Here is a 16,576-nt window from a genome sequence, read left to right as displayed (position 1 = left end):
TATTCCTCTAGCAGCTGGAGGATGAAGTCGTTTAACAGAGCACTCTTATCACAATTGTCTTAAGTGTAGGTGCACTTTCTCCATAGTTGATCCACCAGTAAGTTTCATGGGAAAATAATTAATAAATATTGGCCATAACGTGCTAGTTACTATAACACTAAAAGCATAATTCACTTCCCAACCCATGGTGTTTCTAAATCTTAGATGGATTGGTTCTTTTTATGTCATGTTTTGCAGTTGAATCTTTGAAGCTTCCCATCTCAAGTGCATATGTATCCAACTGTGATGTCCACATGGGAAATAATCTGTTCAAACAAATAATTTTGCAAATCTACAATGCATTTGATATCTTATTTTAGACAAAGGTTTTGAATCTTGGTTGACTTACATCACTAATGGGATCAATTTGCTGACCTAAGTGTGGCTCTAACCTCTTTATTGTATTTTTCAATCCGATAAGGCTCTTATTATTATCAGCATACATACTCACGCATTGGAACTGTGGGTTTAGGAGGTAGCCAATTGTCATGCAAAAAGAAAATAGAAAAAAAAGAGGATATCGGAAAGCCACATATTAGCGACTCTAAATTAGAAAACATAATTATAACTAAAAAAGGAAAGAAAGATTCTTTTCCGTACAACATCTAATTACCAGCAAGAGTCACTGGAGCTTTAGATACTCTTCTAAAAGTTTCTTGCTCTTAACTCTTTGTATCCCAATAGTTTACCTTGAGATGGAGGCTGTCAAATTTGCTCTGTTTGTTGCATGATAGTGGCATGACATTAGCTAGTAAAGAGTCCGCCTTGGCCACTTGTCCTGCTACTCCCAATCTCACTTCTTCCCATCACAAACTGAACCTACTCTCCCAACCATCTTCATTGTTCCTCATCAGAGTGATTGGAAGATTTTTTCTCCTCACCATCATCATTTCTTTGCCAGGGTCCTCCATTGTCCTTGACTCATTGTCATCATCACCTCCCTCAGGAAATCCACACACCTCTTCTTGAGGTGCATCAAGGGATCTCAAGTGGACAATACTCTTGGATTAGTATGCATTCACTACCTTGACATATAGTGTACTTATTTTATTTTAACTAAAAATTTCTGATGCAAGCCAATGAAAGGCTTGAGATATAATAGCTGGTTGATGCCCTTTTTTTGTAGTCCTGTGTAGATGTTAACTAACTGGCTTTCTATTTCTTGTCATATATATGGTTCTATGCTATTCATTCACCCTCATTTTCTAAATGTGGAAAAGTGTGGGTTTTTATTCTATTATTATGTAGTAATACCTTTTATGATAATCGCTGGAGTAACTCATTCAGGCCAGAGCTCTTTTCAGTTTTAGCACAACAGCTTCAATTGGCAGACACTCTTACTTCACATAGGGTTTTCTTGATTCTCTTTCGTACCTTGAAGGAGCTGTCAACAAAACGTCTTAGTTCTGACCAGAAAAACTTCTCAGAGGTGTGTTAAATTTTACCTTTTCTCCTTCTGCATACCAAGATTTTCGTATTTTATTTATAGAAAAATTGTTGTTGACCAATCTTTTTATACATCTATCTTAAAGTGGATGATTGTCAGTTTACTTCAAAACTTTATGCACCTACTAGCATGCAATGTTTTCAATATCGGTATCGATGGATGTATTGCACCCTTGGGATGAGGAAACATATCGGTTATCGCATGGGAAACATCGGATATATCATGTAATGTTTCACTGTTTTTAAGAAACATTGGGAAATTGATTGAATTTTTCAATGAAACTCCAGGGGATGTTAAAAAAGACATCATTACACACTTAGGAATCAAAAGAACATAAAAAAACAAGTGCACATAATCTTTTGTATAAGGTCCTAAACTATATGTTGCTTGACAGAAGTGATGTAGCTATATTCAAAATCAATTCATATCATTTATAAATCTAAGAAATGGATTAGAAGTGGAAGATTTGACAAAAAAAGAGGGATTTTGTAAAATTTTTTTTTCCAGAAAACCCAAGTGTTGTTGTCGATATTGATGTATCGACGATACCATCGTTGATACAATGCGATACGTTGTGATAATATTGTTGATATCTAAAGCTCCCACAACTTCCTACGGGTTTCATATTGCTGAGATGCGATATCGATAATATCGGCTGATATTATCGATATTGCAAACGTTGCAAGCATGAATGTTGTGAACAATGTGAAGCTAAAAGGATTGTGCTCCCATCAACGTGTTCGGCTGCCACCATTACCGTTATGATATGGGCTGTAACGGCCGTTACGTCCCTTTTTTATTTTTTGAAAAAACTGTTTTGCTTGCTTTTTTTTATGCAATTTTAGCTTTGTAAAAGATATATTATTCTTTGCCCTATAGATAGTGTTCCTGGTGTGATTTATCAATTGCAAGAGTTAAAAAAATGCTTCAGATAGGGGACTCCTTGAAGATATGCTTCAATGGGCAGGCGAGGTAGGGTGGGTGGTGGGCCCCTCTATGGATAAGGATTCTTGAAACTATGCTAGGGTTCAGGGAGCGGGTGAGGTTTGGTTTGTGAGTAACAGTTGAGGAGAGGGAGGGAGGGTGGGTGGCAGTTGGGCACAGTGAGGGTCTAGTGGTGGTAGTGTAGGAGATGAAGAAGTTAGGGTTTCTTCCTTGGAATCTTTTTATATAATGTAACAAAGTTGTGAGAATGCCCTGTATTTATTGCTGCACATACTTATGGTGAATTCTGAGCCCTCCTAATTATTAAGCTGGCTTGATTTCAATGCCCTGGCCTAACCCTTTGGCTCGGCTTAACAAACTTATCCCTGCCCAAGATGAGCTAGGCCAAAAAGCCTAATTAGGGCTGTCAATGTTTATCCAAGGACCTGACCTGATTTAAGCTGGCTTTGGTCCAATTTTCAACCCATCTAAAAATCAGGTCAGGTCTGGGTCCACCTTAGACCCATTTAAAAATTGAGTTGAGTCAGGTACCTAATCGGGTATGCCCGACTGCTGGATTAATTTTAATATATCCCTCTCAGCAACTTAATTGAGTAGTTCCAATGTGTTCTCCATCTTCCCATGCTCTGTGTGGATGCTAATCATAACGTTCCAAGGAACCGGATCTTTCACAGGCATTTCATTAAAAAGCCAACTTGCAGTCCCTGATTCACCTCGCCTGGCATAACCAGCAATATTTATACGGTTACAAATTGGCTGTCGGCTGAATCAGTCTGTTACAAAAAGGAAACGGTCACCCTCATTACGTGAGCCAAGGGTGAATGCGTCTGTTACAAAAAGAATCGGCTGTAATGGTCCATAACGGCTGGTAAGGGATGATATGCCCTATATCAGCAACGTTATGGGGCCGATACGTACGTTACATGCTGATAATGTTGTACAGCCATTTTGAAAAATTAGAGTAAAAATTTCTCTTGTTTTTATGCATCTTTCTTCATTTCAACCATGAAAGAAGCGTATAAACCAAATTTAAACTAGATCTAGGCCTATTTTTTAGGATCAAAACACAAAATTTAAGTAGGATTTGATGAATCAAAGCAGAGTGGACCATTTTGGGAGATATCGGAAGAAGGGGTAAGCCAACACACACACACACACACATATTCATTTTCCATCTTCTTTTAGTTGTATTTATATGTAAGGGACCCTAATCCACCAAATCATACCTTATTTTTGTTTGATTAGGGCCTACTTGGTTGACTTTCCATACATCAAGCTGACATTGGTTGATAGACAGCATGCTTACAAAATAATGGCCTGTTACACCATCAAAATACATGTCCATAACAAAAAAAAGGGATACATGTTTGGGATCATCGCATCAAGGTATTCTGTAATGGTAATAATGACCATAATGGCTACCACCGTTACCTTTACGATACGGGTTGTAATGGCTGTTACGGCCCTCGTAACGGCTGCTACAATGTATTTATTTTATTATTATTTTTTTAAATCGAAAAAAAAAAACAAAAACCGAAGAACCTATATCAGCCTCATAATGGACCGTTATAGGGCCATTACAGCCTTCATGGGGGGCGTAACGGGCCGTTATGGGGGTGGTAATGACTTTTTTGGGTTATTTTTTCCATAACGGCCTTTCGATCCAATAATCTGTAACGGTTGTCACTGTTACCTTTATGTAATGGCCTTTATGGCACACCATGCCTCACATTGGTTCGAATTTTACCAATAAAATTTGAGATTTTTTCCCAAAAATAAAAAATAAAAAAATTAAGGGCCATTGTAGGGCTGTGGCGGATACCGTTATGTTCAAAAAGTGTGTTCGAAACATCCAAATCCCCACAATTCACATGCAAATAGGTTAGGTTGTTCCTTGTGAAGCTATTGGCATCAAACCTTGATCTCACTATCTTTTCACGAAGTTGGTTGCCTTGGAGATCAAAGATAGATTGATGTAGGCCTTGAGAAGAAATGGGAAGGTGAAGTTATTTATTTTTAGATGGGTTCTCTCCATCCAGGATATAGAGAGAAATGGTGTTGGAAGTTGCGTCTTTGAGTGAAGCCTCTAATCTTGGTATTCCAGATGAAGATATCAGGATGGGGAATTTGGTCAAACATTTGTTGGGGTAATTGATGGTTGGTCGCGGAGACAATTGGTGTATATATTACATACTAATATCTTTTATGTGTTATATTACTTCACAATTAAAATTTAAGCGAACCAGACCCAACTCGAACCGAACTCAAACACGACCTGAACCCTACCCAAGCTCGACCTGAAGCTGGACCCCAAGACCTGAGAGGTCCTAGTCCAGATTGGACTCAGGTTTGGTAACTTAAATCTGGTGCATGGATCAAAATCCAATCCCTTTAGGTGGGTCTGGAACACCAAGACCCAAACGAAATCCGACACATTGACAACCCTAAGCCCGATAAGCTAGAGTGGCCAATTGACAGCCCTAGTTGGAAGGCTTGTGTTCAAGGTGAGGACCTAGTGGACTACCTAGCATTTGAGTGATGCATCTAAGGTTCACTTTGGAGCTTTCATGGTAGGTAGGTAGCATCGACCTTATATTGAGGGCTGTGTGTGTGACTCTGGGTGTTTAAGGTTGGTTGCGAGACTCGGTGAGTGGGTTGCGGCCTCTGACCAGGGCCTATGTGCATTGCATGGAGCATGGTGAGATTACTCATACACTGAAACTCTGCGCGTTTCTGATGGTCTGACTCACATGGAGCATCAACTAGTTATAAAGTGCTTGTTTTGCGTTAACTGCATGTATAATTTTGTAGCCCGCCTGTTTTCTTCAACGGATAACTATATCCAAAATAATAGCATGACCATACAGTTGTATCTCGGGATGTCATGATGGCTATCATATTTGATAGATTACTTTTCTTGGCTTATTCTTTATAAACCAGCAGTGACAGAGGTTTACCTTCCAGATAGTATCACATCAGCTGTGGTAATTGCACAATTTAGGTGGCTTGCTGTCTTGTACTTGTTTTCCTGTTGGAACTAACGTATAGCATACAATTAGGAATGCTACTCCTAATTATAGAATTTTGTTATTTGTTGCCAGCTGATCCATCACTTAATCTGATAATGAAGTGCACGCGTGATTGACATGCCTGCCTTTTCTTCTAAAAATGGAAATTAGTTTCTGTAACTGTTGTTTTTAACGTTTGATTAATAAATATGCCGCAGATATGCTCCCAATTTTTTGAATACAGTTGGCACCTTTGGCAGAGTGATGCGCAGACCATATTGCATCATTTTGCGGCACTTGCACAACGATTTCCTGTCAATGCTTCAGGGGAACATCTGGATGATCTGTTTTTAACCTGTGAAAGATGGTTGCTGTGTTCAAAAAATTTACGCCAGCTGATTATTTCAGGGTTTCCCAGTGATGCTAAATCAGTACAGGTAAAATGTAACAATTTTCACACTAAAGATTTCTAGATTCTTGGTCTCCTTAATCTACCACTGCACATAATCATTCTTTGTAATTTTAGTCTTCTGCTTCTTCTTTTCCTTCTTTTGGTAAGAATAATTTTAGCGTTGTCATTTGTATGTTTTAGGAGGTTCCGCCGGTCAAGGAAGTTTGTCCTGCGTTCTTGAATGTTCTTCAATCATTTCTTCCTTACTGTAAGTACTTACATTTTAGATCCTGAAAATTAAAATCTTTCATATCTCTATGTGGCCAAATGCATCCTTCAATCCTCCTGGAGTTTTCTCCTTTCCATTTACTGCTATTGACCACATTTGTATCAAATTGTTGCCGTCTCAAGTAAAATTGCCTTACTGTTTGGTCTTTTCTTTCTGGAACTTGTTGACGAACTCATGATGTAGTCAAAGAACCTATACATTTTATTTTTAAAAAATTTTGCACGGTTTCCTTTGAACTCATTCCCCTTTAGTTGCCCATTCGAATGAGCATTGAGAAGTAGCCTTAACTACGACCATTGTTTTTAGTATCAATATCGACGGATGTATCGCACCCTTGGGATACACAATCGTATCAAGTATCGTATGGGAAGTATTGGATGTATTGCATAATGTATTGCTGCTTTTTGGGAAAAATAGGGAAATTGGTTGAATTTATCAATGAAACTTCAAGGGATGTTAAAAGGACATCATTTTTTTTTTTTTTTTGAAACTTTTGAAATTCTATAAATAAAACCAGGCCATAGCCAGTTAAAAAGTCATCATTGTAAACTTAGAAATCAAAAGATCACAAAAACAAAAGAAGTGCGCATAATAAGTTTCCTTTGTATAGCGTTCTAAAGTATGCATATGATAAGTTTTTTTTTTGAAGCTTGATAGAAGTTATGCAACTATTTTCAAAATCATTTCATTTCATTTATAAATCTAAATCTAAGAAGACAAGTATAAAACCATAAGCAATACATTCACAAACCAAAGAAGAGGTAGAAATATACTTGTGATGTGCCCTAAAGTAGAAATATACCTGTGATGTGCCCTCAATGTGCATGTGCGATTGTTCCTCAGATCCACATAGAGTTGTGTGGTCTATCTCGATGGGGCTGACAATAGTATTGCTTTATCACAAACTGACAATATTGTGCCCAAATTGATACCGATGAAAGATACTTTTGATATATTGCTGATATCCGTCTTCTTCGAACTGGATTAGTATGCCCATTTGTGGGTGCACTATGTAATCCGTCACTGTCTGTGGTTGATATGTATCTGGAGTTGGATACAGGGTGGGTATATATGAAGCTCCTAAATACATTTGCTGCTCATAACCACACAATGGATAACCCTGTTTGTACACGAAAGGATACTTTTGCTTGTAGGAATGACTGCATACCGTAATTGCTAGATTGCTCATTGCACATCCATGTTGTCCATGACCATATGATTCATAATCATATTGCGGTACAGAACAAGAGTTGCCTTGCCCAGTGCTTGGTGTCCACTACCAACGTCCATGGACCCCATACTCTGTATTAAAGAGTTCTCCTTAGTGCCATTCAACTGCTTCTTATGACAATTATAAGTCTCATTTTGGATAATACGAGGGTGAGAACCATGGTTTGTCCTGGGTGCATGCTTAAAATCCCTCTCCCAATTAAATGGGCTTAAGAGGCTTTCAAGTCTGAGTCTAAGTAATGTAGGGGCATTTTCACACCGGGCTCGAGCGGGGTCGCCTGTGGGATGCAGGGGCACACTCGGGGTGGGCGAGGCCCACGAGAGAGGTCTCGTGTTCGAGACTCCTCACCAGGGGTGATTAATGCGCATTTCACACATGACTTGAGTGGGTAGCCTGCGGGGACACACTTAGGATGGGCGGCCCGTGTGATGGGGTGTCCGTGTGATTTGGGACCCACGAGGGGGGTTCGACCGAGGTCCTAACCCATGAGATGTGGGGCCTGGGCTATGAGATAAAGGGATTAATTCGCCATACTCTAACAGTTCGAGCTTTTAGAGCAAGTGGTTAATTGTCCTGCATCAAAATGGTATGAGCGTGGGAGGTAGGGTATCCCAAATCGGTTACGTATTGGCCGTTACGGGGCCGTTACGGGCCATAACGGCCGTTACAGACCCGTAACGGCTGTTACGGGCCCTGAAAAAAAACAAAAAAACAAAAAAAAAAACCTTACCTTTTTTTGCTTTCTTCTCTTCTTCTTCTCTTTCTTCTTCTTCTTCTTCTTCTTCTTCTTCTTCTCGAGCAGCTGCGGCTGCGGCTGCGGCTTCTCGCGGCTTCTTCCTGTTCTTCTTCTTCTTCTTCCTCTCTCTCTCTCTCACTCTCTCTCCTTCCTGTTCTTCTTCTTCTTCCTCTCTCTCTCTCTCAATCTCTTCTTTCCCCCTTTCCCTCTTTTTTTCTTTTCTTTCTTTCCCTCTGTTTTTTCTTTTCGTTTCCCTCTCTCCCCTTTTTTTTTTAATTTCCAGCAGCTGTAGGTACGTGTCACGCAAAGACGAGCGCTGACACTCCTCGAGCTCCGAGTTGTACGAACGGTTCAAAGGAGATCAAAGTTATATGGGCTCCACGGTGATGTATTTATCACATCTACACCGTTCATCTATTTTCAGAGATCATTTTAGAGCACCAGCCAAAAAATAAATTATATCCAGAGATCATGTGGACCACGCCAAAAATAGCAGCAGAGATAATGATTTTCACAATTAATTCGTAGGGCGCACGGTAATGTTTATTGGGCCCCCCCTAATGTATATATTTTACCCATATCGTCCATCCATTTTGCCACGTCATTTTAAGTCATGATTCAAAAAATTAATAATATCCAAATCTCAGGTGGACCACACCATAGAAAATAATGATTATAGAATGCTCACCATTAAAAATTACTTAAAGTCCACTGTAATGTTTATTTTCAATCTAACCTGTTAATTGGGTCACATTGACGTGGATGAAGGGAAAACACACATGTCAGCTTGATCTAAAACTTTTCTAGCCCCCAATAAATTTTTAACGGTGAACGTTTAATTATTGTTGTTTCTTATGGTGCAATCTACCTGAGCTTTGGATGTGCCTCATTTTTGGGCTCATGCCCTAAAATTATTTGGCAAAATAGATGGATGGTGTAGATATAACACATTCATCACGGGTTAGGCCCAAAAAACTTTGACACGTGTGCTGCACTTTACATCCAAGTCCCTCATAATTCAAGCTTTAAAAAATTGTACACGAGACATATATTAACTTGAAATTTGACAATTAAATTATGGACTGCAATTGCTAACTCACAATGCCAAAATCAAATTATTTGAATAGTTTTAATTATTAATTTGTGAACTTTTATTTTTTAAAATAGGGCCTTTTGATTTTTTTATTTTTTATTTATGATTCACTATCCAATAAATGTCCACCAATTTATAAGTGGGATAATCACAATAAATGGCATGAATTTGAGGCTGATTTGGAGAATAGATTGGTCCTCCAAGTCAGCCCCAAATTGGCAACGCCATCTACCTAAATTTAATTTCATTTTTTTAAAGAACTATTGGGAGAAATGATATCAAGTTGTTAAGTATATAAATTACATATTTAAAAAATTAAATATATGAATTTTGTAGTCAAATTCAAATTACCTGGTTAAAAAATTAATCAGACAGTCCGATACAACTTCTTACCAAAGAGTGGACCGTTACACCACTATAAACATGTTCCAATTTATAAATGAATGCATATTTGGAATGCTTAGAATATTTCGGATTTAATCCATATTTTTTCATATTTTTTTGGCAAAAAAAAAAAATTGCACCGTTACGGGCCGTTACACCCCTGTATCACCGTTACGCCCCCATATTCGTATCGGTTTCGGAGGGCACCGTTATGCCAACCGATACCGATACGGGACACCTTGGTGGGAGGTCTTGTATTCGAGACTCCTCACCGGCGGTGATTAATGCAGGGACATTTTCACACCGGGCTCGAGTGGGGTCGCCTGTGAGATGCAGGGGCACACTCATGGTGGGCGGGGCCCATGGGAGAGGCCTCGTGTTCGAGACTCCTCATTGGGGGTGATTAATGCACATTTCACACTGGGCTCGAGTGGGATGCAGGGACACACTCGGGGTGGGCGGCCCGTGTGATGCGGTACCTATGTGATTTGGGGCCCATGAGGGGGATTTGGCCGAGGTCCTAACCCATGAGATGTGGGGCCTGAGCTATGAGATAAATGGATTAATTCGTCATACTCTAACAGTTCAAGCTTTTAGAGCAAGTGGTTAATTGTCCTGCATCACTAAGTTTGACTCTCGTCACGTATATCTTTGCCATCACCACCATTATCATAACCACTTGGCTTGTCACCTCCATCGTTCTTTGTATTGCTGTCGGCGTCAAATAGAGTGGGGCCACTGCGTATCTCATGAGATGGTGATTGCTCTTGGTTGCTTCCTATACTCGTCAATGGGTCAAAAGCTTCAGGGAAAGATCTAGCCTCCCCTACTATCGCATCAATGTCGATGCCCTGTGATGCTACCTCCTTTGCTATATTTGGTTCCAGTTGGCCATCTGCTCGATCTAGGTTATCTGACTTGTCCCACTGATTCTGGGGTGGGGTGGCCCAAGAGGTGGGGTCTGTGAGATGCGGAATGGCCACAGGGTGGGTCCCATTGTGGGACCCGTGAGATGCGGGGTAGCCCATGGGGAGGTCTCAGTCGGTTTGCTTGGGAGGGCCTGGATAAATCGATATTCTGGTGCTTCCCCAACAACTTTGGAGCTTTTGGTGCGTTGGCTGGTACTCCCTGCAACAAGTGGTATCAGAGCAGGGGACCAATGTTCGAGTCTTCTCACCAGTGTGGGTGGATGATGCAGGTGCATCTCCACACTGAGGTGGGGTGGCCCCACATGGTTAGGTCTGTGAGATGTAGAATGGCCCACGGGGTGGGGCCCACTGTGGGACCTGTGAGATGCGGGGTAGCACACAGGGAGGTCTCGGTCAGTTGGCCTAGGATGGCTTGGATAAAGGGATATTCCGTTGCTTCCCTAATAGCTTTGGAGCTTTTGGTGCATTGGCTGGTACTCACTGCATCAAGTGCACTAATAGCCCATGAGTGCATCGACTTATAGTTCAAGGAGCGAAAGGTATGGTATGCAAACTAGATATAGAAAAGGCATGTGATCATATCAATTGGAAATTTCTAGATTACTTATTGGGTTCATGGGATGCGGGTTGAAGTGGAGGGGATGAGGGAATACATTCGGTCAATAAATTACTCAATATTGATAAATGGATCCCCCAAAGGCTTCTTCAAGCTATCGAGAGGTACTTGGCAATGTGACCTTCTCTCCCCTTCTTGTTTGTCATTGTAGCTGAAGCTTTAAGCATGATACTAGCAAAAGGTCAAGAAGCAGGAATCACAAGTTGTTTTAGAGTGGACAAGGAGAATCCACTCCAATATCACACCCCTAGTTCACCGATGACACTATCCTATTTTGCCAAGCAGATGATGCTGTGGTGGACAAGTTGAGGATGACGATCTTATGTTTTGAAACAGTTTCGGATCTCAAAGTTAACATCGCTAAGAGCGAGATGTAAGGGGTGTGAATGCTCAAGGAGGAAGTTGAGCGGATGGCAGGAATATTCAGTTGCCATGCTTATCCTTTCTGTCTTCTTATCTTGGGCCTCCTTTTTGCATTGAAAAGCCGGCAAAGCACTTGTAGGACATACTTGTGGAGAGATTTGAATTAAAATGATCAAAATGTAATAGTCAGTTCCTTTCCCTTGGTGGCTGGATCACTCTCATAAAAGCAACTTTAAGCCTTTATCTAATCTCCCATTATATTTCATGTCCCTCTTTAGATGCCCAAATTTAGTTTTTACTAAGTTGGAAAAGTTCAGATGTGACTTCTTGTGGCAGGGTTCAAAGGTTAAGAAAAGAAAAGATCTCTCATCGTATGGGGTGGGATGAGGTGTACAGGCCATATGGGGAGGAAGAGGCCGACATTAGGAGCTTAGTGGAGATGAACTTGGCTCTTTTAGGGAAGTAGCTGTGGTGCTTTTGTATAGAGGACTCCTTACGGCATGGAGTCATTGTAGGAAAGTGTGGATGTCAAGATGGTGGTTGGGGTGTCAAAGACTCCTCTTTACAAAGCTTCATGAGCTTGGAAGGGGATATCTAGGCTTAAGTCTAAGTTCCGGTGGGGATTGGTTTCTCTATTGGCAATGGGGAGAGAACTTGATTTTGGGAAGAAGTGGGTTGGGAGAACTTCTCTCCAAATTGCGTTCCTAAGAGTTGCTCGTCTATCTATGGGAAGGGGCATCATGGTCTCCAAATGCTATTCTTTTGATAGGGTTGAAGTGGTGTGGACCCCGACATGCCGAAGAAATATGCAATATGTGAAAATTGAAGATTTTGTGAGGCTACTTGACCGTTTTCACCTTCGCGTGCTAGTAAGAGATGATAGTGATACAATGATATGGTTAAATGATAATTCAGGTTGCTTCCCGGTATGTTACTTTTATGAGTCTCTTTGGAGGTCTGTAAGGGAAAATGCCGTGTGCAGATGGCAAATATTTGGCACCATGGGCCCCCTACGAACGTTGTGGCCTTCGGGTGGCATGTAGGAAGTGGGTGAATCCTTACTATCGACAACCTCCAAATGAGGTCAATGATTATGCCCAATGTGTGGGTCATGGGCATGGAGGAAATCGAGACACTCAATCATCTCCTCATCCATTGCTCGTTAGAGGGAAGGGTGCCGAGCTGCTTCTTTGGCCTTTTCGATATGCCTTGGGTTATGCCGAAGTCAATTAAGGAGCTCTTTTTGCTTTGGCATGGAGTACGGATGGGAAGGAATGTAAAGGCTATTAGCTTCATTACGGGCTATTTGGGGGGAAAGGAGCGGAAGGTGCTTTCGAATGAGTCTACCAAGGCGGAGGAGGTCTTCTTCAAAGCAAAGCTTCTTGTAATGGAATAGGCTTCTTGTATTAAATCTTCACAAGATTGTAATTTTTCTTTTCTCGTTCAGTTGTAGTTTGTTTTTGCACCATCTTGGTGCTCTTTTAATAAAATTTTCATTACTCTTCCAAAAAGAAAAGAAAAGAAAAAGAAAAAGAAAAGAAATTTCATGATATCTAGTGCAACTGCAACCATACACATAAGAAAATAACAGGAAAAATAGGGCAATGATTAAGTATGGATTTGCAGAAATAGCAAAGGAACTAATTTAATACTGTTACTTATATTATTTTACCATGATCATTGAAAACATTAACTAATGTTAACGTACAGTAGATATCCCTAGTCATGTTCCAAACTTTGAGATATTAACAAAGATCCAGAGCTCTGATTCAAAATTATACTGATTCATACCCCCATGAGGAATTGGTAAAACATTTTACTTTTCACTCATCCCAATATAAAGGATTAGTAAATCAAATATTATATTGTAAATGGATTGGTGTGAAAATCATGGTTCAACAGATTTGTACCTTGATTATCGTAGGTCTGTTTTGGTAAACTAATAAATATTTGATTTGCTAAGGATCCAAAACTTCTACGATATGCCTAACATCTTGTTGTTTTTGTTTCTTTGATGCTGCTGTACCTTTTTAGTTTCCAATAACATGTTAGCTTGAAATGATAAAAGTCTCTTACCACATTCATGTTCACTTTGTTATTAGTATCATTTGCTTAATTTTAAGTTCTGACTGCTCATCTTGACACTGCAGATTCGTCTTTTGAAGGACATCAGAAATTGAGAGACTTTACAACTAGGACATGCATTAAATTGATGAAGGTTTTAGTCGCAATACAAGGAAGACATCCTTATTCATTTGGTGATAAAAGTGTTCTTCCAGCTGTCATGGACCTGTGCTTGAATAAAATTACAAATCCTGAACCCGAAATCATGCCTTTTGAGCAGTTCCTGATTCAATGCATGGTCATGGTCAAGTCTGTACTCGAGTGTAAAGAGTACAAACCAAGCCTCACTGGTCGTGTGATTAATGAAAATGGTGTTACACTAGAGCAGATGAAGAAAAACATCTCCAATGTTGTTGGTGACATCCTTACCTCTCTTTTGCCCAGAGAACGTGTGATTTTGTTGTGTAACGTCTTAATAAGAAGGTAAATACTGACTGGACTCTCTAGATGCTTCATTATTTTGAGAATGGATTTATATCCTGTTTCTAGTTTTTTGGCTCATTTCGGACTGTTCCATAAGTTGTCTCTAGACATTAAATTTGTTTCAGTGTATTGAATCTTGATATGTTTCTGCTTCAGGCATATTTCATTCATATGTTTAATACAGTGATATTGGATCATGTGGACTTTTTTACTTGTTAACTTTAATGTTTACATTTGACTTCGGTTTTTGAAACCGTTTTTATCTTGAGAGTAAAGAAAATGAGGTCATGTACAGTGCTGTTCCGGGCTTTAAGAATGTGTGTGTGTGTGTGTGTGTGTGTGTGTGTGTGTGTGTGTGTGTGTGTGTGTGTATATATATATAGGAACTCATGAAAGTGGGTTTTGATTACAGTGTTTCTGTTTGCAAAATGTAGCAACCTTATTTTACCAGTTGCTAAAAAGATGCCTGGGGGCAGCTTGGCATGGATTGGGTCTGCACCTGGACCACCCAGACTCTCGGCACCTTGTAACTAGATGAACTCATTTGGCCAACGGGACAACTAGTGCCCACCTCAGGCCTAGATGGCTACATCAAGCATCAGGGCTGGCTTTCAGCCAATTGCCTGTATCCTTGTGGGTGAAAAAGTGAAGGTCTTTCTAGAACATGGATTTCACATTTCATGTCTTTTGTTTTGAAGTTTTATAATAATCTACCAAGAACCTGCTGTTCCCCCTTGGGTTATCTTGGAGAGAATTCTAAATTTCAAAAATAACTACTGTATTAGGCCATTTTGGTTCATTGCCTGCACATTGATATCCATTCTGAACTACTAAATGTGCTCAGTTGATAATCATACATGAACAGAAACCATGACGAAGTCCCTTACATTGGGATCCTTCCAGTTTTATTTCATATAAAGCACAAGAATTTCTCTTGGAAAGAAAGAATGACTGCTTCACAAGTAGTTATTGCTACCTGCACAAGTTGCATATCTCTAAAGAATGGGTTAGAAGTGAACCCAATAAGATTTTACAAATGGGACTTCTAAGAAAAGAGGGCAAGCTTCCAGTGAAGTGTGGACCGCTTGCTTTAGGAGTATCCTCTGGGCTTTGGCTGTGACCTTGGGGTATGGTGCACCCCTGGAAAATCTGAAGTGTGGTGGCCCAACTGTACCATGGCTGTCATAGGAAACCCTTATGGGTTCTGGCTTTAGGCTCAATGCTAGGTGCCAACCCTGCAAAATGCAGCTGAAGGAAGGCTAATGAGCAGAAGCCCGCAAGGCAGATGCCTTGTAGCTTTTGAACAGGCATTCTAGACTTCCTGCAAACCAAACTGCAGCTAGTTGGGCATCCTCACTGCCTAGCAAAATGGCCATTACGGTAGTTGAATGCCGCACAGATTTGAACATTGCTATGCTGGTTGCTTCCCCTAGCCAGCCTGCCATTCTGCCAGTAGGGGCGACTGACTGCTGGCTGGGGAGTGTGTGATGTCTTTGGGTAGACTTGACCCGGTTCACCCTTGCCATAGGGTTGCACAACTGACAGTCTGCTACTATGATCCCATGGGCCTACCACCTTATGGCTCGTAGATTTTGGTATTCCAGCTGTGGGGCATTACTCAGTAATTACCTTGTAAAAAGTAACTAAGTAATTCCCTTATTTAAGCTTGGTGCTAAAAGTGTTGAAGATTATTCTGTTGGCATTTGCTGAAGACAATACTGTGGAGAAGAAACACATTCCTGCGGAGTTCTACAACTTGTGCAGATGTTGGTATCTTTTTTTTTTTTGGCTCTCTTTGATAAGCTCGAGGGATTGAATCATCACTTTATGTTCCATTAATTTGGAACGTTGTTGTTGTTGCATTTCCTTTATGCTCTCTCTGTCTCTCACATCATTATTCTGTTGCTAATCTTATGAATATCTGCAATTTTCTTTTGGGGATGTGAATGCATTTTTTTCTTGGATGTTAAAGTTGTTATTTAGTTTTTGTGAATCAGATGTCTTCAGAAGTACCTTGCTAAGGAAATCTTATGTCATTGCCCTTTTAACAGGTATTTTGTTTTCACAGCAAATGATTTGGATGAATGGTACCAGAATCCCGAAACTTTTCATCATGAACAGGATATGATTCAGTGGACTGAAAAACTGAGGCCGTGTGCTGAAGCGCTATACATTGTTTTATTTGAAAACCATAGACATGTTGGTTCTCTCTCTTTTTATTTTATTCGTGATCCCATTTCCAGTAAACATTTTGTTTCAACATAATTACTGTTTGAATTTGTAGTGGAATGATGTTAAAAATCATGCAGTATGTGACCTGGCTTTCTCGTTTCAGCTGCTAGGTCCAGTGGTTGTTTCTCTTCTCCGTGATGCGATGAATGGTTGCCCCGCTTTAGAAACTGAAATTACTCCCCGGATGCTTCTTAAGGATGCTGCTTATAGTGCGGCTGGCCATGTATATTATGAGCTCTCGAGTTACATGAGCTTCCAAGAATGGTATTATTGTGACAGTTCATGTATTCGTTTGTTCTTTCAGTTGCTTCTAGTGCTTTCAAAAT

The 16,576-nt window shown here is 40.2% G+C and overlaps 1 protein-coding gene across 2 annotated transcripts in view; it reads left to right on the top strand.

The window, feature by feature from the left end:
* Nucleotides 1-16,576, top strand: part of LOC131256229 (uncharacterized) — an 82,801-nt gene that overhangs the window by 14,585 nt on the left and 51,640 nt on the right. For both annotated transcript variants that reach the window (XM_058257236.1, XM_058257235.1), the window contains exons 5-10: nucleotides 1,327-1,468; nucleotides 5,658-5,876; nucleotides 6,032-6,098; nucleotides 13,622-14,018; nucleotides 16,070-16,217; nucleotides 16,354-16,514. In XM_058257236.1, the coding sequence (XP_058113219.1) occupies nucleotides 1,327-1,468; nucleotides 5,658-5,876; nucleotides 6,032-6,098; nucleotides 13,622-14,018; nucleotides 16,070-16,217; nucleotides 16,354-16,514 (1,134 nt within the window). The remainder of the gene's footprint in view (nucleotides 1-1,326; nucleotides 1,469-5,657; nucleotides 5,877-6,031; nucleotides 6,099-13,621; nucleotides 14,019-16,069; nucleotides 16,218-16,353; nucleotides 16,515-16,576) is intronic.

The sequence above is a fragment of the Magnolia sinica genome, chromosome 1 (genome assembly GCF_029962835.1).
Source record: "Magnolia sinica isolate HGM2019 chromosome 1, MsV1, whole genome shotgun sequence".
Lineage (NCBI taxonomy): Eukaryota > Viridiplantae > Streptophyta > Magnoliopsida > Magnoliales > Magnoliaceae > Magnolia > Magnolia sinica.
Note: the sequence above shows the minus strand (reverse complement) of the source record. Positions and strands in the feature narration are given on the sequence as shown.